The sequence below is a fragment of the Neofelis nebulosa genome, chromosome 7, assembly GCF_028018385.1.
Source record: "Neofelis nebulosa isolate mNeoNeb1 chromosome 7, mNeoNeb1.pri, whole genome shotgun sequence".
Classification (NCBI taxonomy): Eukaryota; Metazoa; Chordata; class Mammalia; order Carnivora; family Felidae; genus Neofelis; species Neofelis nebulosa.
The window spans coordinates 1842451-1859905 of NC_080788.1; the positions used below are offsets into that span (position 1 = coordinate 1842451).

Below are 17455 nucleotides of genomic sequence, written 5' to 3' on the forward strand. Positions count from 1 at the left end.
ACGGCACTGTCACCCACAGGAGCAGGACGCTCCCCAGAGGGAGGAGTTGTAGGAAGGGCTCACGGCTGCCATAGCGCCCGCTGCAAAACTGCACAAACCAGTCCCGCTCTTCCGTGGTAGACTTTGGGAAACTGAGGCTCAGAGAGGAAACTGAGGCTCAGAGAGGAAAGGCACTTAGGGGCTGATGGCAAGGCTGAGAGGAAAACCCAGGGCTGTCGGTCCCGGGCTAGTCTCCTACCCACGGACCCTCTCTGGGGCCCGTTTCTGTCTTCCCTTCATCTGTCCAGAAACATCCAGGGGAGAGCCCGGTTGGGGAGGGGACGGGGTTATCAAGAAGGCGGTGTCGGGAGATGTAGAAAGACCTAGAAGGGGAGGACTGAGCACAGGGATGGTTTCCCAGGCCCCCTCCCCCCTGAAGTCCCAAAGGTGCCGTCATCACGGTCCCTGTCGGGATCTGCGGGACGCATGTGGGCGGGAGCAGGCGTGGGGGCCCTGACCTGCTGTGTGTAGCCGCGGGCGGGAAGCCAGGGCCTCGGACGGAGTAAAGAGCTTCTCGTTGCAAACCCCGTCGAGGAACCGAGCAGCAAAGCCCGGCGCCTTGCATGCAGGAGGTGTTTAATAACTGCTGGAGAAGTAGGTCGTCGAGCAGCACCCTGCCCGTCCCTGGAGGAGTCCTCCGGGGACAGACGGCCCCGCTGTCCACAGGGCCCCAGGGGGCGTGGCACACAGGTTTCAACCCGTGCACCGCCTCCGGCTGATGGCATCTGTGCAGGTGTCTCGGCTCCGATGGCCGCCAGTTCACTGGTTCCCCGGCTCTGTGGTGAAATCGTGGCCGACGATGGCAGGCGTAGGCCACAGAACAATCTACCTTACAAATGCCCCCCTCCCAGTTACACATCCCCCCCCCCCCCCAATTAATGGAGCGAGGGCCCTCTGTCAGTGCTACTTGTTTCCAACAGGAGAAGGAATGAGCCAGGCAGCCACCATATGCACGTCCAACTTTAAGGTAAGCCTTGAAACCGGGGGGGGCGGGGATGCTGCTTCCTGGACCTTCGGGAAAGAGGGCCGTCCTGCCGGCAGGAACAGGAGGATTGCGTCCGTCCTGGGATGCGGTCGTGGCGCAGTGCGTGGGCCTGTTTCTAAAGAGGCCGCAGAGACCACCCCCCACTAGATGCCTGCATAGATGTGACCAGTGATGTTCTCGGGGGACGGCAGATGTTCCCTCGAGGGTCTAACCTCTGGCTTCTTCGGTCCTGCCGGGGGCGGATGGATCCAAGTCACTTTTTTTTTTTCTTCTTTTCAAGTAAACTTCTAATTGAAGCCCAACACACAGGGAGGAAAATGCAGACTCTAAGTGCACAGCTCAGTTAGCTTCACCAAGTCAACATCCCTGTGCGCCTGCACCCAGACTGGAATGGCAGCGTCTCAGCTGCCCCCTGCTGTCCCCTCCTGTCACATCATCGCCACCCCCCCTACCCCCACCAGGGTGATCTCTCTTCTGACTTCTGTTGCCGTACGTCAAGTTGGTCTGTTTTTTATAGAAACGGAATCATACACTGTGTGTTCTCCTCCCTCAGGCTTCTCTAACGCGGCAGGTGTCTGGTTGTTTAAGTGGTGGTTCGTTATCTCATTTCGTAAAATGTTCTACTCTTGACAGACGCGTGGGTTGTTTCCGTTCGGGGCCAGTACAGAGCTACTGCGAACATTCTAGAGCATTCTGGTCCGCGGGACGTGTGGGTTGTTTCCGTTCGGGGCCAGGACAGAGCTACTGCGAACATTCTAGAACATTCTGGTTCGCGGGACGTGTGGGTTGTTTCCGTTCGGGGCCAGGACAGAGCTACTGCGAACATTCTAGAGCATTCTGGTCCGCGGGACGTGTGGGTGGTTTCTGTTCGGGGCCAGGACAGAGCTCCTGCGAACATTCTAGAACATTCTGGCGCGCGGGACGTGTGGGTTGTTTCTGTTCAGGGCTAGTACAGAGCCACGGTGAACATTCTAGGCCACATCTCTTGGTGCACACACGGGCACTTTTCAGTTGGGTGTGTATCCAGAAATACACTTCCTGGGTCACAGAGCACGTGTATCTGTACACTCAGCCTAGAAGCTCTTCCAGACAGTTCCCCAGAGCACTTGTGCCAGTCCCTGCTCACGCTAGCAGCAGGTAAGCATTTTGGCTGCTCGGCCGCTCCCCGCTGGCCGACAGGTGCTGCCGTGTGCCTTTTCCTATAGTCAGTGAGGGTGCAGGAGTCAGTTTGCATCTCCCTGATGGGTAGTGTGGCTGGGCACCTTTTCTGGTGTTTGCTGAACACTTGCACATCTGAATCAATGTATTCCCGTCTGCTCTAGTGTCCTTTTGAATTGGACATTGTCATGGGCGCCTTAGGCTGAGAAAAGATCAGGGGGCCTTCTTGGGGGGACTCCTGGGTTCGAGCCCATTTCTAAGTTTTCCTTCGCCAGGAGTGTCAGGTCTGAGAAGCTGTGGACTTGCACTGCGTCTGAGCACCTTGGCGGCCACATGGTTCCCCCTGTCCCCAGCGGAGCACCCCCACCCCGGTGCTCCTTTGTACCCGGGCTCTCCCTGACATCCTGTTCGAATCATTCTGCTCCATTGCCCATGTCTGCTTCGGGGCCCAGGGGGGCGGGGAGGTGGGGGGCAGTGCAAGCAAGGCCTGCTCACGAGAAGCCTCTGCTGTGATGAGGTCCTAAACCCTGCCAACTCAGGACTCAGGGGTATTTGCAGGGCAGCGTGTAATTGAGGACAGATGAGCAGGTTGCAGACTGAGGGTGTGAGTGGGGAGAAGGTCTGCCTTCTTGGGGACGTGTGAAGGAGCAGAGGAGCCAAAGCTGTAGCCAGTGCTCAGCTGGGGTGGAGGGGCCCTGGGTGGCTCAGCTGGGGTGGGGGGGAAACCTGGGTGGCTCAGCTGGGGTGGGGGGGAAACCTGGGTGGCTCAGCTGGGGTGGGGGGACCCTGGGTGGCTCAGCTGGGGTGGAGGGGGAAACCTGGGTGGCTCAGCTGGGGTGGGGGGGGAAACCTGGGTGGCTCAGCTGGGGTGGGGGACCCTGGGGGAAACCTGGGTGACTCAGCTGGGGTGGGGGACCCTGGGTGGCTCAGCTGGGGTGGGGGGGGAACCTGGGTGGCTCAGCTGGGGTGGGGGGGCAGCCTGGGTGGCTCAGCTGGGGTGGGGGGGGCAACCTGGGTGGCTCAGCTGGGGTGGGGGACCCTGGGTGGCTCAGCTGGGGTGGGGGGGGAAATCTAGGTGGCTCAGCTGGGGTGGGGGGGCCTGGGTGGCTCCGGGAGGACAGCTTATGCTGCTGCCAGCCATTCGGGGCACCGGGAGAACACCTAGGGAGGCTGTCTGCCTTGAGTGGCTGTGGGCTACCGGCCGGAGGCTGGGGTGAGCCACCTTTCCTGTCCCCCTGTGTCCCCACCCTCAGTACATGTACTGGACGATGCTCCAGCAGCTGACCCACCACTCTGTCAATGGCTGCAACCTTCGGCCAGGGGACCTCTTGGCTTCTGGAACCATCAGCGGGCCGGTGAGTCTCCGAGGACCTTCGGGCCTGCCCCTGTGGCCGGGCGGTCCCACGAGGCAGGGGCTCGTAGGCTCTGTTAGGCGTCCACTCTGCAGCCGACACGCTCACCACATGCGAGGCTTTCTTCCCTTTCCTGTTGTGAAGGAGCCCGAAAGCTTTGGCTCCTTGTTGGAGCTGTCCTGGAGGGGAACGAAGGCCATCGACCTGGGGAACGGACAGACCAGGAAGTTTCTGCTGGACGGGGATGAAGTCATCATAACAGGTGAGGGCGGCCAGGCCTCGCGGGCTCCGTCCGACTTCTCTTGTCCGCGTGCCCCGTTGTGAGCGTGTGGCGCTCCAGGCTGGCCGAAGAGCCATCTGTCCTCCCTCGTCCCCAGTCTGGCGTCCCCGGGCCCGCGTCTGCCTGTTCTGACCTCCCGCCTCCACCGGCCTTGGCCTTGGCTACCCAGGACTTTAAACCGCAGGCTCCACAGGGGGGACGCTCTGGAATGCGGTGACTGCCCTGGGATGGGAAGGTCACCACCCTCACCTCTGCATGGTGCAAGCCGCCCCCCCCCCTCGCTTCCCTGGATCATTTCCTCTGCTTCGGTTCAGGGTGTGAGATGGGTGGGACCCCCTGAAACTCCAGTGGCAGAGATACCCCTGGTGTCAGGTCCAGCTCACTGCCTGGGGCTGCTCCTGTGTCCCTGGGCTTGCTCCTCTGCAGGGTGAGGCTGTGTGCCTGGGCGGGCTGGCAGGTGCAGCGTGCTGGGCAGGGGGCAGCTTCCCATTCTGTGGGTGGGGTGGGGTGGGGAGTAGCCCGAAGGTGGTTTCCAGGGAAGGGCCGGTGAGGTCGGCATCGCGGGACCCGGGTTCCAGAGAAGGAGTTACGCTGTCACCTTCTGTGTCCACAGTTGGAGGTGGGGGCGCTGGCTTTCCCCCCTGTCCAGGGCTCAGTGACACGCCCTGACCTCTCGGGTCCCTCCATCCCTGCGTGGATGCACCTGTGCCTAGCTTTCCTCTGGACCCAGCAGCGGCACCTGGGGGCTCGGGAAGACCCTGGGGTCCCCGCTCGTCTGGGTGCGGCTCCTGCCCTCCCCCGGACCGGTGGGCTCAACCGGGACAGCTTCGCCCCTCAGGGGAGAGTCACTGTCTTAGTTGTCCGTGGGTGGTGGCCGGGGATGCCGCTGAGCGTCCTACACCGGACAGCCCTTCATAGCGAGTGACATCTGGCCCCAGATGTCACTCGCGCTGGGGTAGAGAGAACCCCATCTTGGCCACCTGCTGTGCCAACAGTAAATGGGGAGGGAGCGGCCAGCCTCACGCCCCAAGATGGCTCGTCATGGACCCTTGTTCGGGTAGTAGGTAGTGCGTTAGTGGGGGTGGCAGGGCCCCGGTGATGGACAGAGCACCCATGTCGAGTGGGGGGCGGAGGGCAGCGTCCCCGCTTCCGTGCTCTCCCCTGGCTGCCGGCATCGCGTCCCCTCTCCCCGTCGGGTAGCAGGTGGGGCCTCTGATTTGGGGCCCGTCTGCAGCGGGGGGGGGGATCTGGTGGTGTCTTTGTGTGAGCCAGGGTCACGGGCCAACCCCGGCAGGGGGTCACGGTCACCACCGCCTGGCGCGGCCCTCTCCAGCTCCTCTGGCCTCCACGCGGCCCGGGGTCCCGGGGGTGCGATCCAGTCTCGGGGCCCTGGGGCCCGAGGCCTCACGCCGACGCGTCTGTGTGTCCATCCATGTCCTCCAGAGCCACACTGGGCTCCCTTCAAGACACAGCGGTAACGTGTCACTGTCTGGCTGGAAGCTGGTCCGTGTCCCCTCAGTGGCCTCAGAACACGGCTCGTCGGGGCTCTCAGCCCCCCGCCCCCTCCCCCGGCAGCTTCCCGGAACAAGTGCACCACAGTCGTCTCCCGCCCCGGGCTGTGTGCCTCCCGTTCCCTCAGTGTCCCGGTGAACTCCTATCCACCCATCAGATCCCAGCCCAGATGCCCCCTCCTCTCTGCTCCCGTGTCCTCCCTGCTGAGTCCGGTCCGCACAGGCCCTTCCGCTGAGCAGACCCTCGCCGTTGTTTCGGGGCATCGAGGGCCCGGAGCTCCCACCTACGGAGCATCGCGCCGGGGGCCTCACCCAGATAGTCCGTCTAACCCTCACGACCCCGAGAGAGGGGCCGCGCTCAGAGGCCGAGCGTGTGGCCCCCGTCACTCGCTCGCAACCGCCACAGCAGCTGGCACCCGCTGGGCGTTCGCGGGTCCCGTGTGTCAGGCGTGGCAGCCCGTGGCAGCCCCCGCCGTGGGTACCGTCCCGCGATCTGCTTAGATGAGGAAGCTGGGTTCTGGGGGGCCCCTGGCCACGGAGCGGCCAGGCACTCCGTCAGCAGACGTGCGGTTTGACCCCAGACGCACTCGGGGGCGGAGCGCGCCCGTCAGGAAAGCCGTGGGTCCAGTGCTCCGGAGGGTCCCTGGCGGCAGGTGCACCTACCGTTCCGTGTCCACGCCCCCGCGGCTCGGCTCAGCTCCGGGAGGGTCGCTCTTCGTTGCCCGTCGTGTTTGTCGTGCTGCCGAGGGCCCAGCTGCGCGCCTGACCCTGTCCTCCTCCGCCCCAGGGCACTGCCAGGGGGACGGGTACCGCGTCGGCTTTGGCCAGTGTGCCGGGAAAGTGCTGCCCGCTCTCCTGCCCGCATGAGGCTCTGCGCATCCCGGACGTGAGCTCACCGCCCCTGCCCGGGGATCCCCGCCGTCCGCGGCCGCGGGCCTGGCTCCTTGTTCAGTGGTAAATAAAGCCGTCGTGCTCGTAAATAAAGTAAATAAAGTGGTAAATAAAGCCGAGCGTGCTCGGCACGCTCGAAGCCCCGTGCCGTCCCGTGTGACCTCCACTCGTGCCCTTGATTGGACCCACAAGTCAGGGTGTGTCCCACTTCACGGTCTCCGCGGTTGACCAGCGAGGCTCATCGGTCACCGTTCCTATGAGACACCCCGGCCCGCCCCGCGCTCGCTGGTGTGGAAACAGCGGCACCTGCATTAGAGTCCTCCGAGAAACAGAGACGGTAGGATGTGATGTATGTAGAGAAATGCATTTTAAGGAATTGACTCGTGATTGTGCAGGCCGGCAAGTCCAGAATCTGCAGGGTGGGCCGGAGGCTGGAGGCCCAGGGAACAGCTACAGTGTGAGCTCGAAGGTGGTCTGCTGCAGAATTCCCTCTCCTTCTGGGGAGAGCAGGCCTTTTTCTCCTAAGGCCTTCACCTGATGAGATGAGGCCCACCCACATTATGATGGAAGGTGGTCTGGTTTACTCAAAGTCCACCCACTTAAATGTTCACCTCATCTAAAACATGCCTCCACAGCAGCCTCTAGACTAACGTTGGCCCAAACCTGCGGGTACCATGGCCCGGCCAAGTGGACACGTAAAATCATCATAGCACCCCACACATCCAGTATCTCTTGGGGGGCTGCCTCACGGGGGCACGTGAGGAGCAGACTTGGTTCACGGGCTCCGTGGCTGTCTCAGCACATGGTGAACCTTGGGCGGAGCCCCCAAGTTGTGGGCACACACACCTGAACTGAACAGATGCCAGGGCAGAAAAGGGGCCAGGGGGCTAGCTTTCCTTCCCTCGTTGGCCCACAAGACCCACAAGGATCCGGAGAGTGAGCCCCGCCCCATGTGCTCCGCCCTGCCCACGACAAACATGCAGCCCCAGTCCCAGCCTGGTTCCTCGAGCCCACGGTGACTTTTCTTGAGCCGGACGGACCTCATGCCAGAACCCGTCTGTCAGATCATGCCATTCATTCATTCATTCATTCATTCTGTCTTCATCAAGTGTCTTCTCTGTGTCAAGCACCATTCTGGGCACATAAGACACAGCACAGAAAAGCCCAAACCTCTGCTCTTGTGATGTTCACATTCCAGTGGGGGGCAGACAATAAGTGAAGGGGCAAGGAGAAGACCCCCAGTGTGCAGGAGAGTGTAAGTCCTCTGGAGCACTGGGGGGCACGGATGCTATAAACAGGGGCTCAGAGAAGGCCTTAGTGTCTTGGGTTCTAAGTGCTCTTCTGCCAGATGGCCGGAGGCAGTGAGAGAACAAGCCGGTCGGAGGTCTGGAGAGGGAATGCTCCAGGCAGAGGGACCGGCCAGTACAAATCCCCGGGGATGAAGCATGCTTCTCATTTCCGGGAACATTCCAGGGCCCGGAACCGTGGCGTTCGGAAGGCAACGCCACAGCGACACCGAGGGCCCACGTTGCTCGTCCCCACACGTGTTTTTCATCCTTACGGTGAAACCACCTCACGGTGCCACAGGCTGCTGGAGCTCCAGCCAGCACGCCCGAGTTCCAGGTGCACAGAAAAAGAAGATGAAGAGGTGGAGGCTGGGGCGGGGGATGGAAGCAGCGCCCTTCCGGCTGAGCTGTGTCGCTCACGCGGCCGTCCCGGGCGCGCAGCACCACACCGTTGGCGGGAACCTGGTGACAAGACCATACCTCACCGCAGGGAAGTCTGGGGATGTCCCCTTTTAGCTGCGTTCATGGTCTCTCCAGTTCAAGCCAGGGTTCAGTTGCTAAAGAAGGAGGGGAGCAGGGATACCGGGGGGGGGGCACCAGTAGCCTGCAGCCCGCAGGCTGGGCAGAGGCTTCGCGCTCTGAGGCTGACCTGCTCTTGCCCAGGGGACTCTTGCCACGGTCTCCAGTCTCGGCCGGTTTCGGCGGAAGATCCTGTGCAGCGCAGACGGCCGCAGACCACCCAGACCCCTACCCCCCAGACAAGACTGATCCAGATACCCTCTGAGTTTGGAAGGCCAGCCCCTTCCTGGGGGGTTTCCTCCGCCCCTGGGGGCCGGTGCCCCAGCACCACGTCCGTGTCTGTCGCTCCCCCGAGATCCCCGCTCTCCAGCTGGGTTTTGAGATCGCTCCTCTAGTTCTGTCTCCTGGCTCCAGTCTGCACGCGCGACCGTCTTTTCCTTGAAGGCCTCGCGTCTACATAGCAGAACAGCTGGCGCGCACGGCGGGGCTCCCGGAGGTCTCCGGCTGGCGGACGGAAGTCGTTTGAATCATTATCGGTCCATTTGGCCCCGCTGGCGCCAGAGAATGCTGATCCCGGCCGTTGAAGTCACACGGGTCTCGCGCCTCGCTTGAAGTGCCCCCGGGGGCAGGCGGTGCCGTGGAAATCTGCGGGATCGGAGCATCAGGGAGCCTAGACGCGGGGCCGGCCGGGATCCGTGCAGCCAGAGCGGCGGGTCTCAACACGGGTCCATCCGGGACCCCGTCCAGCAAGGACTGCTCCTTGGGCCTGGCTGCTCTCCTGGGTCCGGAAGTGCCCCGGGCAGCCCAGGGGACAAGGGAACCAGTGGTCTTTGCGCCCCGAGGCAAACCGCTCCCGGTTCCGCCTGTTTCGTTCCTGCTTCCTGTCCCTCGCGGCCCCTGGCGAGGGTACACGGATGAGCCACGAGTTCTGCGACCCAGGGTAGAATCCGTTTGAGACGTGCCCTGAGCAGGAGGGCCAAGGCCAGAGGGGTTTCTGGCGGGATGGTCACGCTGGGGGTGCCGGCTGGACTCGGGGGCACCCCACTGCCCTGGGCCCGGTGGAGCCCCTGTCGCTCCTGCGCAGGGTGGGGAGGGAGGAGAGCCCCTTTGCCTCCAGCGCCCCCCGCCCCTGCCCTGCACCCTCTCCCTGACACTGGTCCAGCTTTGAGTGCTGCTGCACAGCTAGAGCGGGCCGGGTGAGGCTGGCCTCCGGCTGTCCTCTCCTTGGGGACAAGGGAGCTTTAGGGCTTTAAGTATAGTGAGGATTGTTTCTCCCAAGATTCTACAATTGGAAAAGATAAGACAAAATAGGCCGAGAGAGGAGGATTAGGGCCTGAGGTCCCTGGTGGGGGGGAACACCCGTTCTGGAACAATGCTGGGAGTGCCCGGCCACAGCCGCCCCCCTCGGGAGAAGGTTTCTCTTAACAATGTGCCAGACCTTACCTACCCCCTCAGGTTTCCCCCAGGAATGTGACCGAAGGCCTCAGTGTGGCCTCAGACCACCCCTCACCCAGCGGAGCGGAGCACCCAGCGCCTAGAGTTGTGCCCCCAGTAAGGGTGGGACCTGGGAAGGCGCGAGGGGGAGGGGAGAGGGGAGGAAAGACCAGGACCTTCTGCGGCGAGGACCCCCGCCTAGAGTCCTCAGGCGTTCACTCCCGACTGTCCCCCCTCTGTACACAGGGCTTTCCTACCACTCTTCAGGTCTCATCTGTTCTAATAAACTTTTGCCAGCGGCTCGTTTTGTGCGGGGACAAAGCGGCGGGACAGCCGGTCCCGGGTATTGTGGTAAAAACTCCCAAAACAGTCCCTTGCACAGAATGGATCTCAAAAGAGGTTCTATTTTCATTTTTTTTTTTTTCTTTCTTCAATTTGGAGGCATATTAAAATTTTTTTTTCAGGTTTATTTACTTATTTTGAGAGAGAACAAATGGGGGAGGGGCAGAGAGAGAGAGGGAGAAAGAGAATCCCAAGCGGGCTCCACGCTGTCAGCACAGGCTCGAACCCACGAACCGTGAGATCGTGACCTGGGTGGACGTTGAGATCACGACCTGGCTCATCCGACTGAGCCCCTCCAGGTGCCCCGGGGGGCATATACTTTCTAACGACCTCAGGAAAAATTCCCATGGGGGGATTGCCTTCCAAAGTGTGCATCTGTGTCCCGTATGTGTCCCTCTCTGTCCCTCCCCTCGGCAGTGCCCCCCCCCCGGAGGGAGAGGCAGAAAGGACTCCCAGAGGCCCCTGATGAATAGGAGAGGGCAGAGTGGAGGCTTCCTGGCAGGTGTGTTTGTTTTTCGTGGTTGCACAGACTAATAACGCTGTGCCAAGAGCACACCCAGAGGCTGGGCAGTGGGTCCTTTCCTGGGGGGACGGGGGGATGGGGACGGAACATCTCTGCGGCCACCGAGGACTTGACCCCAGAGATCAACAGACCGCTGCTGTCTGTGACGATCCGAGCCACGTCTTCCTTCTCTAGATGTGGGGCTCCCGAGGGCAGAGTTGTTGGCTGTTGCTGCTGGAACGTTCTCCAGCACCTAGCACTGACCCCCCAGCATGTGGCAGGCACTTGGCCTACATTTGCTGAACAGATGAATGGATCCCGGGAGACCACGAGCCACGGGATTCTGTTGTATTCACAGATCCACCCCCTGAAGCCAGGGACCCGTGGGGGCTCCCTTCTGCCTCGACGTTTCAAAGCTCAAGCTCGATGTTGAAATAAAACACATTCTCTTCTCCTACCTCGACATGCTTTGATAAGGACGAGACAAAATTTCAAAGCTATCTACGGCGTTTGAGGGTTGAAAAGGGGCAACATAGCAAACTAATTTGTCTTCCTTTTTTTTCAACTGAAGTTTAATTAATTAATACCCAATGACCTGTTGCATTCGGACGTACGGTACAGGGATTCGAATCCCATACGCCACCCGGTCGTCGCGATCCCGTCTCACCCCACCCCCTCCCCTCTGCTGACCACCAGTCTTTTCTTTGCATCAGACACAACAGTTTGATCGCTGTACCTGAACAGTGTTGGCCGTTTCGGATGACCCCTGAAGACCTACAGATTCATGACTTGTTTCACAAACGTTCTCCAAGAAAGTTTTAAGGTTTATTGCCTTCATTTCATTGGAATCACTATTTTGTCATAGCCAGGCTTTTCGCACAACGTGGGCTTCATTGACAGACGAATCTCCGTGATTAAAAAAGTAAACCGACTTGTACTCAGAACTCAGTACAAAAGGTAAATATTTTCACCCAAACCCTTAAGGTTAAAAATTGCAAAACTAAAGTTATCCTCTGCGCGTTTTCTGCGTTAGTTTTCTTTGATAATATTGAAACTTTCCACTAAAATGAAAGGCACGATGTAAATTGTAACTGAAGAATGTTAACGCTTCATATCAAAACTATTTAAATCAAGCTGAAATGTTTAAATTTGTTTAAAAAAAAAGTTCGATCCTTTCACGTACGTCTCATAAAAATAACACCCTTTGCAGTCCTGGTGTTCAGCCTCCCCCTCGCTGCCAAAGTAAATAATTCGTATCGCTCGTCATCTGTTAGGAGATCTGTGTAGAGATCGATTGATAGGAATCAGGTAATACTGTGAAATGTGCCCTCACTGCCCCTTGCAGCTGTCGTGAATACCAGGCTAATGTGTGAGGGTTTCCAGAAGCACAAATCGGAAAGAGAGCAAGAAAATAGATATTTGGTACAACGGCGAAATGCCCCCAGTTGGGGCAAGAACCGCTTGCTTCCGTCCTGGGCGCCGCCTCCCTGAAGCCCGCCGGCGTGTCTCACGGGAGGGGCACCGAGGGTGCAGGTTGGGTGACACCAGGCGGACTCTCAGGGGACAGAGGGGCCCCCGTGACCCCTTACGGGGATCTGTGCGTGGCCGTTTGTAATACGCTGGCCCCCGGAAGCACGAGTCCCAAGGAAGGGCCCCCTCGCCCCCCTCTCTGGGCCCCACGTTGTCTCTGGTATTTTCTGTGTAAACGAAGACACGTGTCCCTCTCGCACCTCCAGCTGGGCGGCAGAGCTGAGACCCGGCTCCAGAACTTCGAGCCTCCGGGGGAATTATGGCGCAGCCGTTGGAACTCTGGCCTTGACCCAGGGCAGGGGGCTTCTCCGGGCGGGGCTGTGCCTTACTCCTGTGTCCAAACCGCTGTCACACGGGAGCTGCTCATAAGTGTGGGGGGCGTTGTCACATCTGGGAGCCCGGCTCCAAGGTCTTCTGGGTCATAGCAGCGCCTCACCTGGCGATCCGCGAGGAGGAAGGATGTGCTCACAGGACGTCTGTTCCAGCTCCCGCCTCCTGGGTGTCCAGTCTCTCAGCCTGGGGTCACTGTTCCGAGTCCCCGTCTGCTTCTGGGGTGAAGCCCCACCTCTCCGCACCTCGTGGGCTCAGTGCTGTGCGGGGGGTGGGGGGCTTATCGAGCGTGACTATGGGGGGTGCCGGCCGGCTGCTTCCGTGTGTGGTCAGGCCGAAGGGCTGTCAGCTCTGTGGACCCCCTTGACTGTGTGTCAGACCAGAAGACGCTCCTTTTCCTGGAGGAGGGGATTCCCAGGACGAGGCAAGGCCCCTGTGTCCGGGGCAGCCGGGCGAAGGGGGAGTGGACCACCGCACAGAAGCAGCCCAGGGGGCATCGAGGACTGCTGCTCCCGGCCTCTTTCCCGAACACTCGAAGTCAGAAAGCTGGTTTTGGTGCACGAGCGGGGCCGTGCCTGAGATCTGCTGCAGGGAAAACCCCGAGGGCCCGATGCGGTTTCCCCCCTGTCCTCCTCTCCAGCCTTCCCTGCCCTGTCTCGTCCCGGGAGGCCACCCCTGTGGATGACATCACCCAGGCTCCTGTCCTGCGGCTCCTGGCTGGCGGGGGGCAGCAGAGGAGAAAGTGCAGAGGGACAAAGCGGTCGGGGTGTTTGTTCTCTGCACCCCCTCCCTTCTGGGCCATGGTGTTGGGGGCCTGTGTCCCCCTGTGTCCCTCCACCGTGGCTCACAGCTCCCAAAGAGAGCGTGGCCACCGCCCTTGCTGGATTCGGGGGCCACTGTTCCTCCCCAGGCAAGCGGTGACAACGGCTTCTCACTGTCCCCAGTCCTGGCTGACTCACCATCCCTGCTGGTTCTCTTAAACTCGTCTACACTTCTGCAAATAGTCCTGAAATTAAGCCGCCCTCGGTGAATGCTGGGAGTACGCGAGGGGGTGCCTGGGGTGTCCCTGCAATACTGCGGAGAAAGGAGCCTGAAGGCAGGAGCCCCCCGGACTTCACTGATGCTGGGTTCCGCGGACTGGGAGGGGCCGGGCGGTGGTGCCTTGAGGACCCAGGAGACCCGATGGTTCGGGGGTGTCTGGGGCAGACAGGGGCACCGTCTCCCCTGCCTGGAAGGTCCCGGAGCCAAGGGATGGAGACAGAAGTGAATCCTCCCACTATTAGACCTAACGACCCACGTACAGAATTTCTGCTTCTCACCCTTGTCTCCTTGGACCTGGTGGCTTTGAAAATTCTTTGGGAGGCTGGGGTGCCTGGGGGCTCAGTCAGTTAAACGTCCAACTTCGGCTCAGGTCATGATCTCACGGTCTGTGGGTTCGAGCCCCGCGTCGGGCTCTGTGCTGACAGCTCGGAGCCTGGAGCCTGCTTCCGATTCTGTGTCTCCCTCTCTCTCTGCCCCTCCCTGCTCACTCTCTCTCTCTCTCTCAAAAATAAATAAACATTAAAAAAATAAAAACACAACTCTTCACGAGGGAGAGGAAGTGCTTCCCCCAGGGGTACACGGGTGTGGGTCTGTCAGGCTAGAAACTGAGATCCTCCTGTGGTCATTCAGGCTGCCTCATGTTGAACGCAGGGGCAGAGAAGGGGCTCACCGTGCCGCCGGGGGGTCCCATCCCAGGAGCCGTGGGAAGCGGGGTTCCCTCCACACAGCCGGGGCAAGCGGCTCCCTGGGGACCCCCGTCCCGTGCCCCCCACTTCTGCAGGTCTGAGGTGGGGGCGTGAACTCGGATCCTAACAGACTTCCCGGCGACGCTGACGTTCTCTGTCCCGAGACGAGGGTCGGGGCGGTGTTGCCCTAGCGTGCTCCGAGCTTCCAAACACGCCTACACGTGAGGCCTTCAGACCCCTTCACGTTCCCTGTGGGCCTGTAGAAGCTGGCGGCCCAAAGAAGACCGGGCACCAGGAGTCTGGATCCTTCGCAGATGAAGGTTTGGGAGATTCCACCAGATAGAATACTCCGGAGAGCCAAGGGAACGCAGGAGGTGAGGGGTCGCGGAGAAGGTGCTGGAAAATGACACCACGCTTCAAGCCCCATGCCCGGAGGGGAGGGCCGTAGCAGCTGTGCGTTATAGGAACCGTTCCGTTTACTCACCTAGAGGGGGGTACGGTCCAGGTGGGCAGTGGGCCCAGGTCGGTATCGCCCCTCCCCCGCCCAGACAATATGGTGGCAGATGGACCTTCGTTCCCCTACGTGGAGGGCATATAATTTTTCCCCATCCAAGCAGAGTTCATGAACGGATGCTGAATGTAATAGGGGTGGGTTGTACTTGTTACGTTTTGTTCGCTCCAGAACGCTAACATACACGAACCGCTTCACCCGGGGCTCCCAGACCATTAGGTTCTGTTGTTTTTGGCTGATGGAAGGTCCAGAGGAGAGACTGGACGGGGGAGTGTCGAGGTCAAGGTATGCGTTTCCCTCCACGCTCTTCCTGCTGGGCTGCAGTTCGGGCACAAGTCTTAACCGTCTCCCTGTGGCCACGGCTCCTGCCGGGTTCTGAGAACATTCCTTCTTGCCACGTCAGGCCAAGCTGGCCACGGCTTCCCCCCGTGGCCTGTGTAGGGCTTTGCCATCCGGTGTCGCTTCCCTCAGCCCTGCCTGACCTCTGAATAGTCTTTCGTTAAGCCCTTGAAGCATAAACGCTTTGGCTGTGCCCTCTGCTTCCTGCCGGGACGCTGACTGATTCAGGGCCCAGACAGAAACCCCGCGGGAGGGAGGGAGAGCCTTAGCTGGTGACTGTCCAGGAGTGACACGCAGGGGGAAGGCTGGCAGAGCTGAGGCCGTGTGTCCCCCTGGATGCAGATGACCTGTGTGTGCCCAGGGAGCTCAGCTGGGGCACCCGTCCTCAGGCCGGGCCACGGGCCAGGGGGCCCCGCAGGTTGTCACCCATCACAGGACCAGTCCACAGGACTGGTCCTCAGCGGCGAGACCGCGGGGCAGGAAACCACACCGGCTTGGCAGTCCTCTCCGGCTGGTGTTGGAAGCAGGACGGGCCCCTTTAAGGTTGGGTTGACCTCGAGGTCTGGGATGATGTTTGGGCGAGGGAGACCCGCGTCTTTCGGTTCAATAAAACCACGTAGACGCGCGCAACTAGTTGGAAAAGACCCAACAGAGACGGTGAAATTGATGCCGCGAGCTGGTGAAGCTCGTGGCCCGTTGCTCAGGTCGGCCCGTCTGTGCGTCCTCAGGGGCCGTGTTTCCCCCGCTGACTGTCGTCCTGGGGTCCTGCTTCTGCCCGTTTTTGTTACCCCACCTGCACTCCGTCGCACCGCCCACCATGCAGGTGGCCCCAGACACCACGCGAAAGGGGCTGTGTGTCAGACTTTCCTGAGGGTTTGGAGTAACGGGGAGGGATTGTAGCAGAGCCCTTCTCCCGTTCTGTGCGGCGGGGAGTTTCTGTCTGGTCCCAGTTTCCCTTAAGCCTCGAGCTGTGGCCGGCTCCACGGGCCCCTCTCCCTCTCTGCTTCCGTTCCCTCTCTGCCAGCTTCCAGTCTTCAAAAACGCTGCTCATTTCTTTTGCGGGACGGTTTCTCTCTCCATCCACAACCCCAGAGCTCACCTCAACTAGCCAGGAACTGGCTCAGAGGATCTGATCGCAGAAGACCCCCCTCCTCCTCCCGTAGCATCAGGGAGCAGCGGCAGATGCCTGGAGTTCCCCTTAATGGGGCCAAAGGCTTAGACAGGCGTCCCTGGCCTACGGCTTTCTTAGGTGGAGGGGGTGTGGTTTGAACATTTATTCCCCGCTGTCCTGAGCGAGCTCTCGGCCTTCGTCACCTACGTCTCCTGGCACATGCAGAACAGGGAAAATGAAAGCGATCCAAGCACTTCCTAATGGGAATGTGGACAGTGCACCAGACGGCTCGTCCACGGCCACCGAGAGGGTAACGGGGAAGGCCGTGGCAGCGGGCTCCTGAGGTAATGTTAGGAGAGAGTAGGGCTTTAGATTATGTAACTGATGACATTTCTAAGGAGTATATCTTGCATTCGGGCAAGGGTCAGAAGGGGGCGTATGGATACACAATGAAAATCGCCGTTTGACGGGAGGCTTGGATGGGGCGTGAGTTGTTTATTTTTCATCTATTCTGAAATATTCTTCCCTCTTGCCACCAAAACCAAACAACAACAACAACAACAAAAAAAAAAAACCAGTCCAGAGAGACGGTGGGAAACACCCACAGATGTTAAGTGTGGAAAAGAGGGAAGTGGGGCCAGGGATCCCGGGGGCCGTGCTTCTCTAACTCCCGTGTGCCCGGCCGGCACTCAGCGGGTCTCGCCCACAGGTTCCTGGGCGCCACCCCCCAGGGACGCTGGCCCCGCAGGTCTGGGGTGGGGCCCGGGTTCTGGATTCCCAGCATGCTCCTCACCTCTGGAGATGCACTCTGTCTCTCACCACAGTTTGGGTGGCACGGCCCTAGGGCGCCTGATCGTCACTCCTGAGGATTCTGAAGTACCTCCAGCCAAGGCCTTCCAGAACTTTCTTTGCTCCTGGGGCTTGCTGTTAACTGACGGGGAGACGGCGCTCATTCACGCTGCAAATCCGTGCTGATGTGCTTTTGACAGAAGTGCGTGTCTCTGAGGCAGGCTGCACAGTGAAGGCTGCTGCTGGGCCTGGGGCAATGCACAAGGTCCTTGCTCCAGATCCTTCTCTCAGACAGAGCCTCCAGTGCATCTGGGCTGGCTGCCTCTCCCAGCTGTCCCTTTGTGCGTCCCACCTAGCGTGTGTGTGCGTGTGTGGGGGGAGGACAGCCGGACAGGCCCCGGAACGTGCCTGAACAGCCGTGGTCTTGTTCATTTTCGGGGTCACCTGGTGGTGACGGTGCTTTGGAAACCTGTTGCCCAGGTGGCCCGGGTTGCAGGGGGGCCCGGAGCGGGGATGCCGGTGAGGGGAAGGGAGCATTGGGTTTCCCCACAGGTGCAGGTCTGTCCCTCGGGGGTGGCCGGCCACCCCTTGCAGGGACGGCATAGATGCCTCGGAGGAAGGGGCTTCAGGCAGTCCAGCCTAACTGCATACCGTATGTGCTTAAACATATGACAGTGACAGTTGTGTAAATCGATAGACACCATATCCCTTGAGGTCAGGTGCTGGAAGAGGTTGCTGTGAGTGTCCCTTTGACCAGGGGTCCTGGCCGGGAGATTTGGCTTTGGAAGCGGCCCCGGGAGGTTGAGGAGCTTCCAGGGT

At 60.4% G+C, this 17455-nt stretch overlaps 1 protein-coding gene across 3 annotated transcripts in view; it reads left to right on the forward strand.

Annotated features, from left to right (window-relative positions):
- The window catches only part of FAH (fumarylacetoacetate hydrolase), a 38464-nt gene that overhangs the window by 14114 nt on the left and 6895 nt on the right, over positions 1 to 17455 (forward strand). Inside the window, exons 11-14 of one of the 3 annotated variants that reach the window (XM_058736355.1) lie at positions 960 to 1006; positions 3436 to 3537; positions 3679 to 3796; positions 5258 to 6103. In XM_058736355.1, coding sequence (XP_058592338.1) covers positions 960 to 1006; positions 3436 to 3537; positions 3679 to 3796; positions 5258 to 5292 — 302 coding nt within the window. In that variant the 3' untranslated portion in view covers positions 5293 to 6103. The other 2 variants (XM_058736354.1, XR_009263740.1) reach the window with 2 other exon arrangements.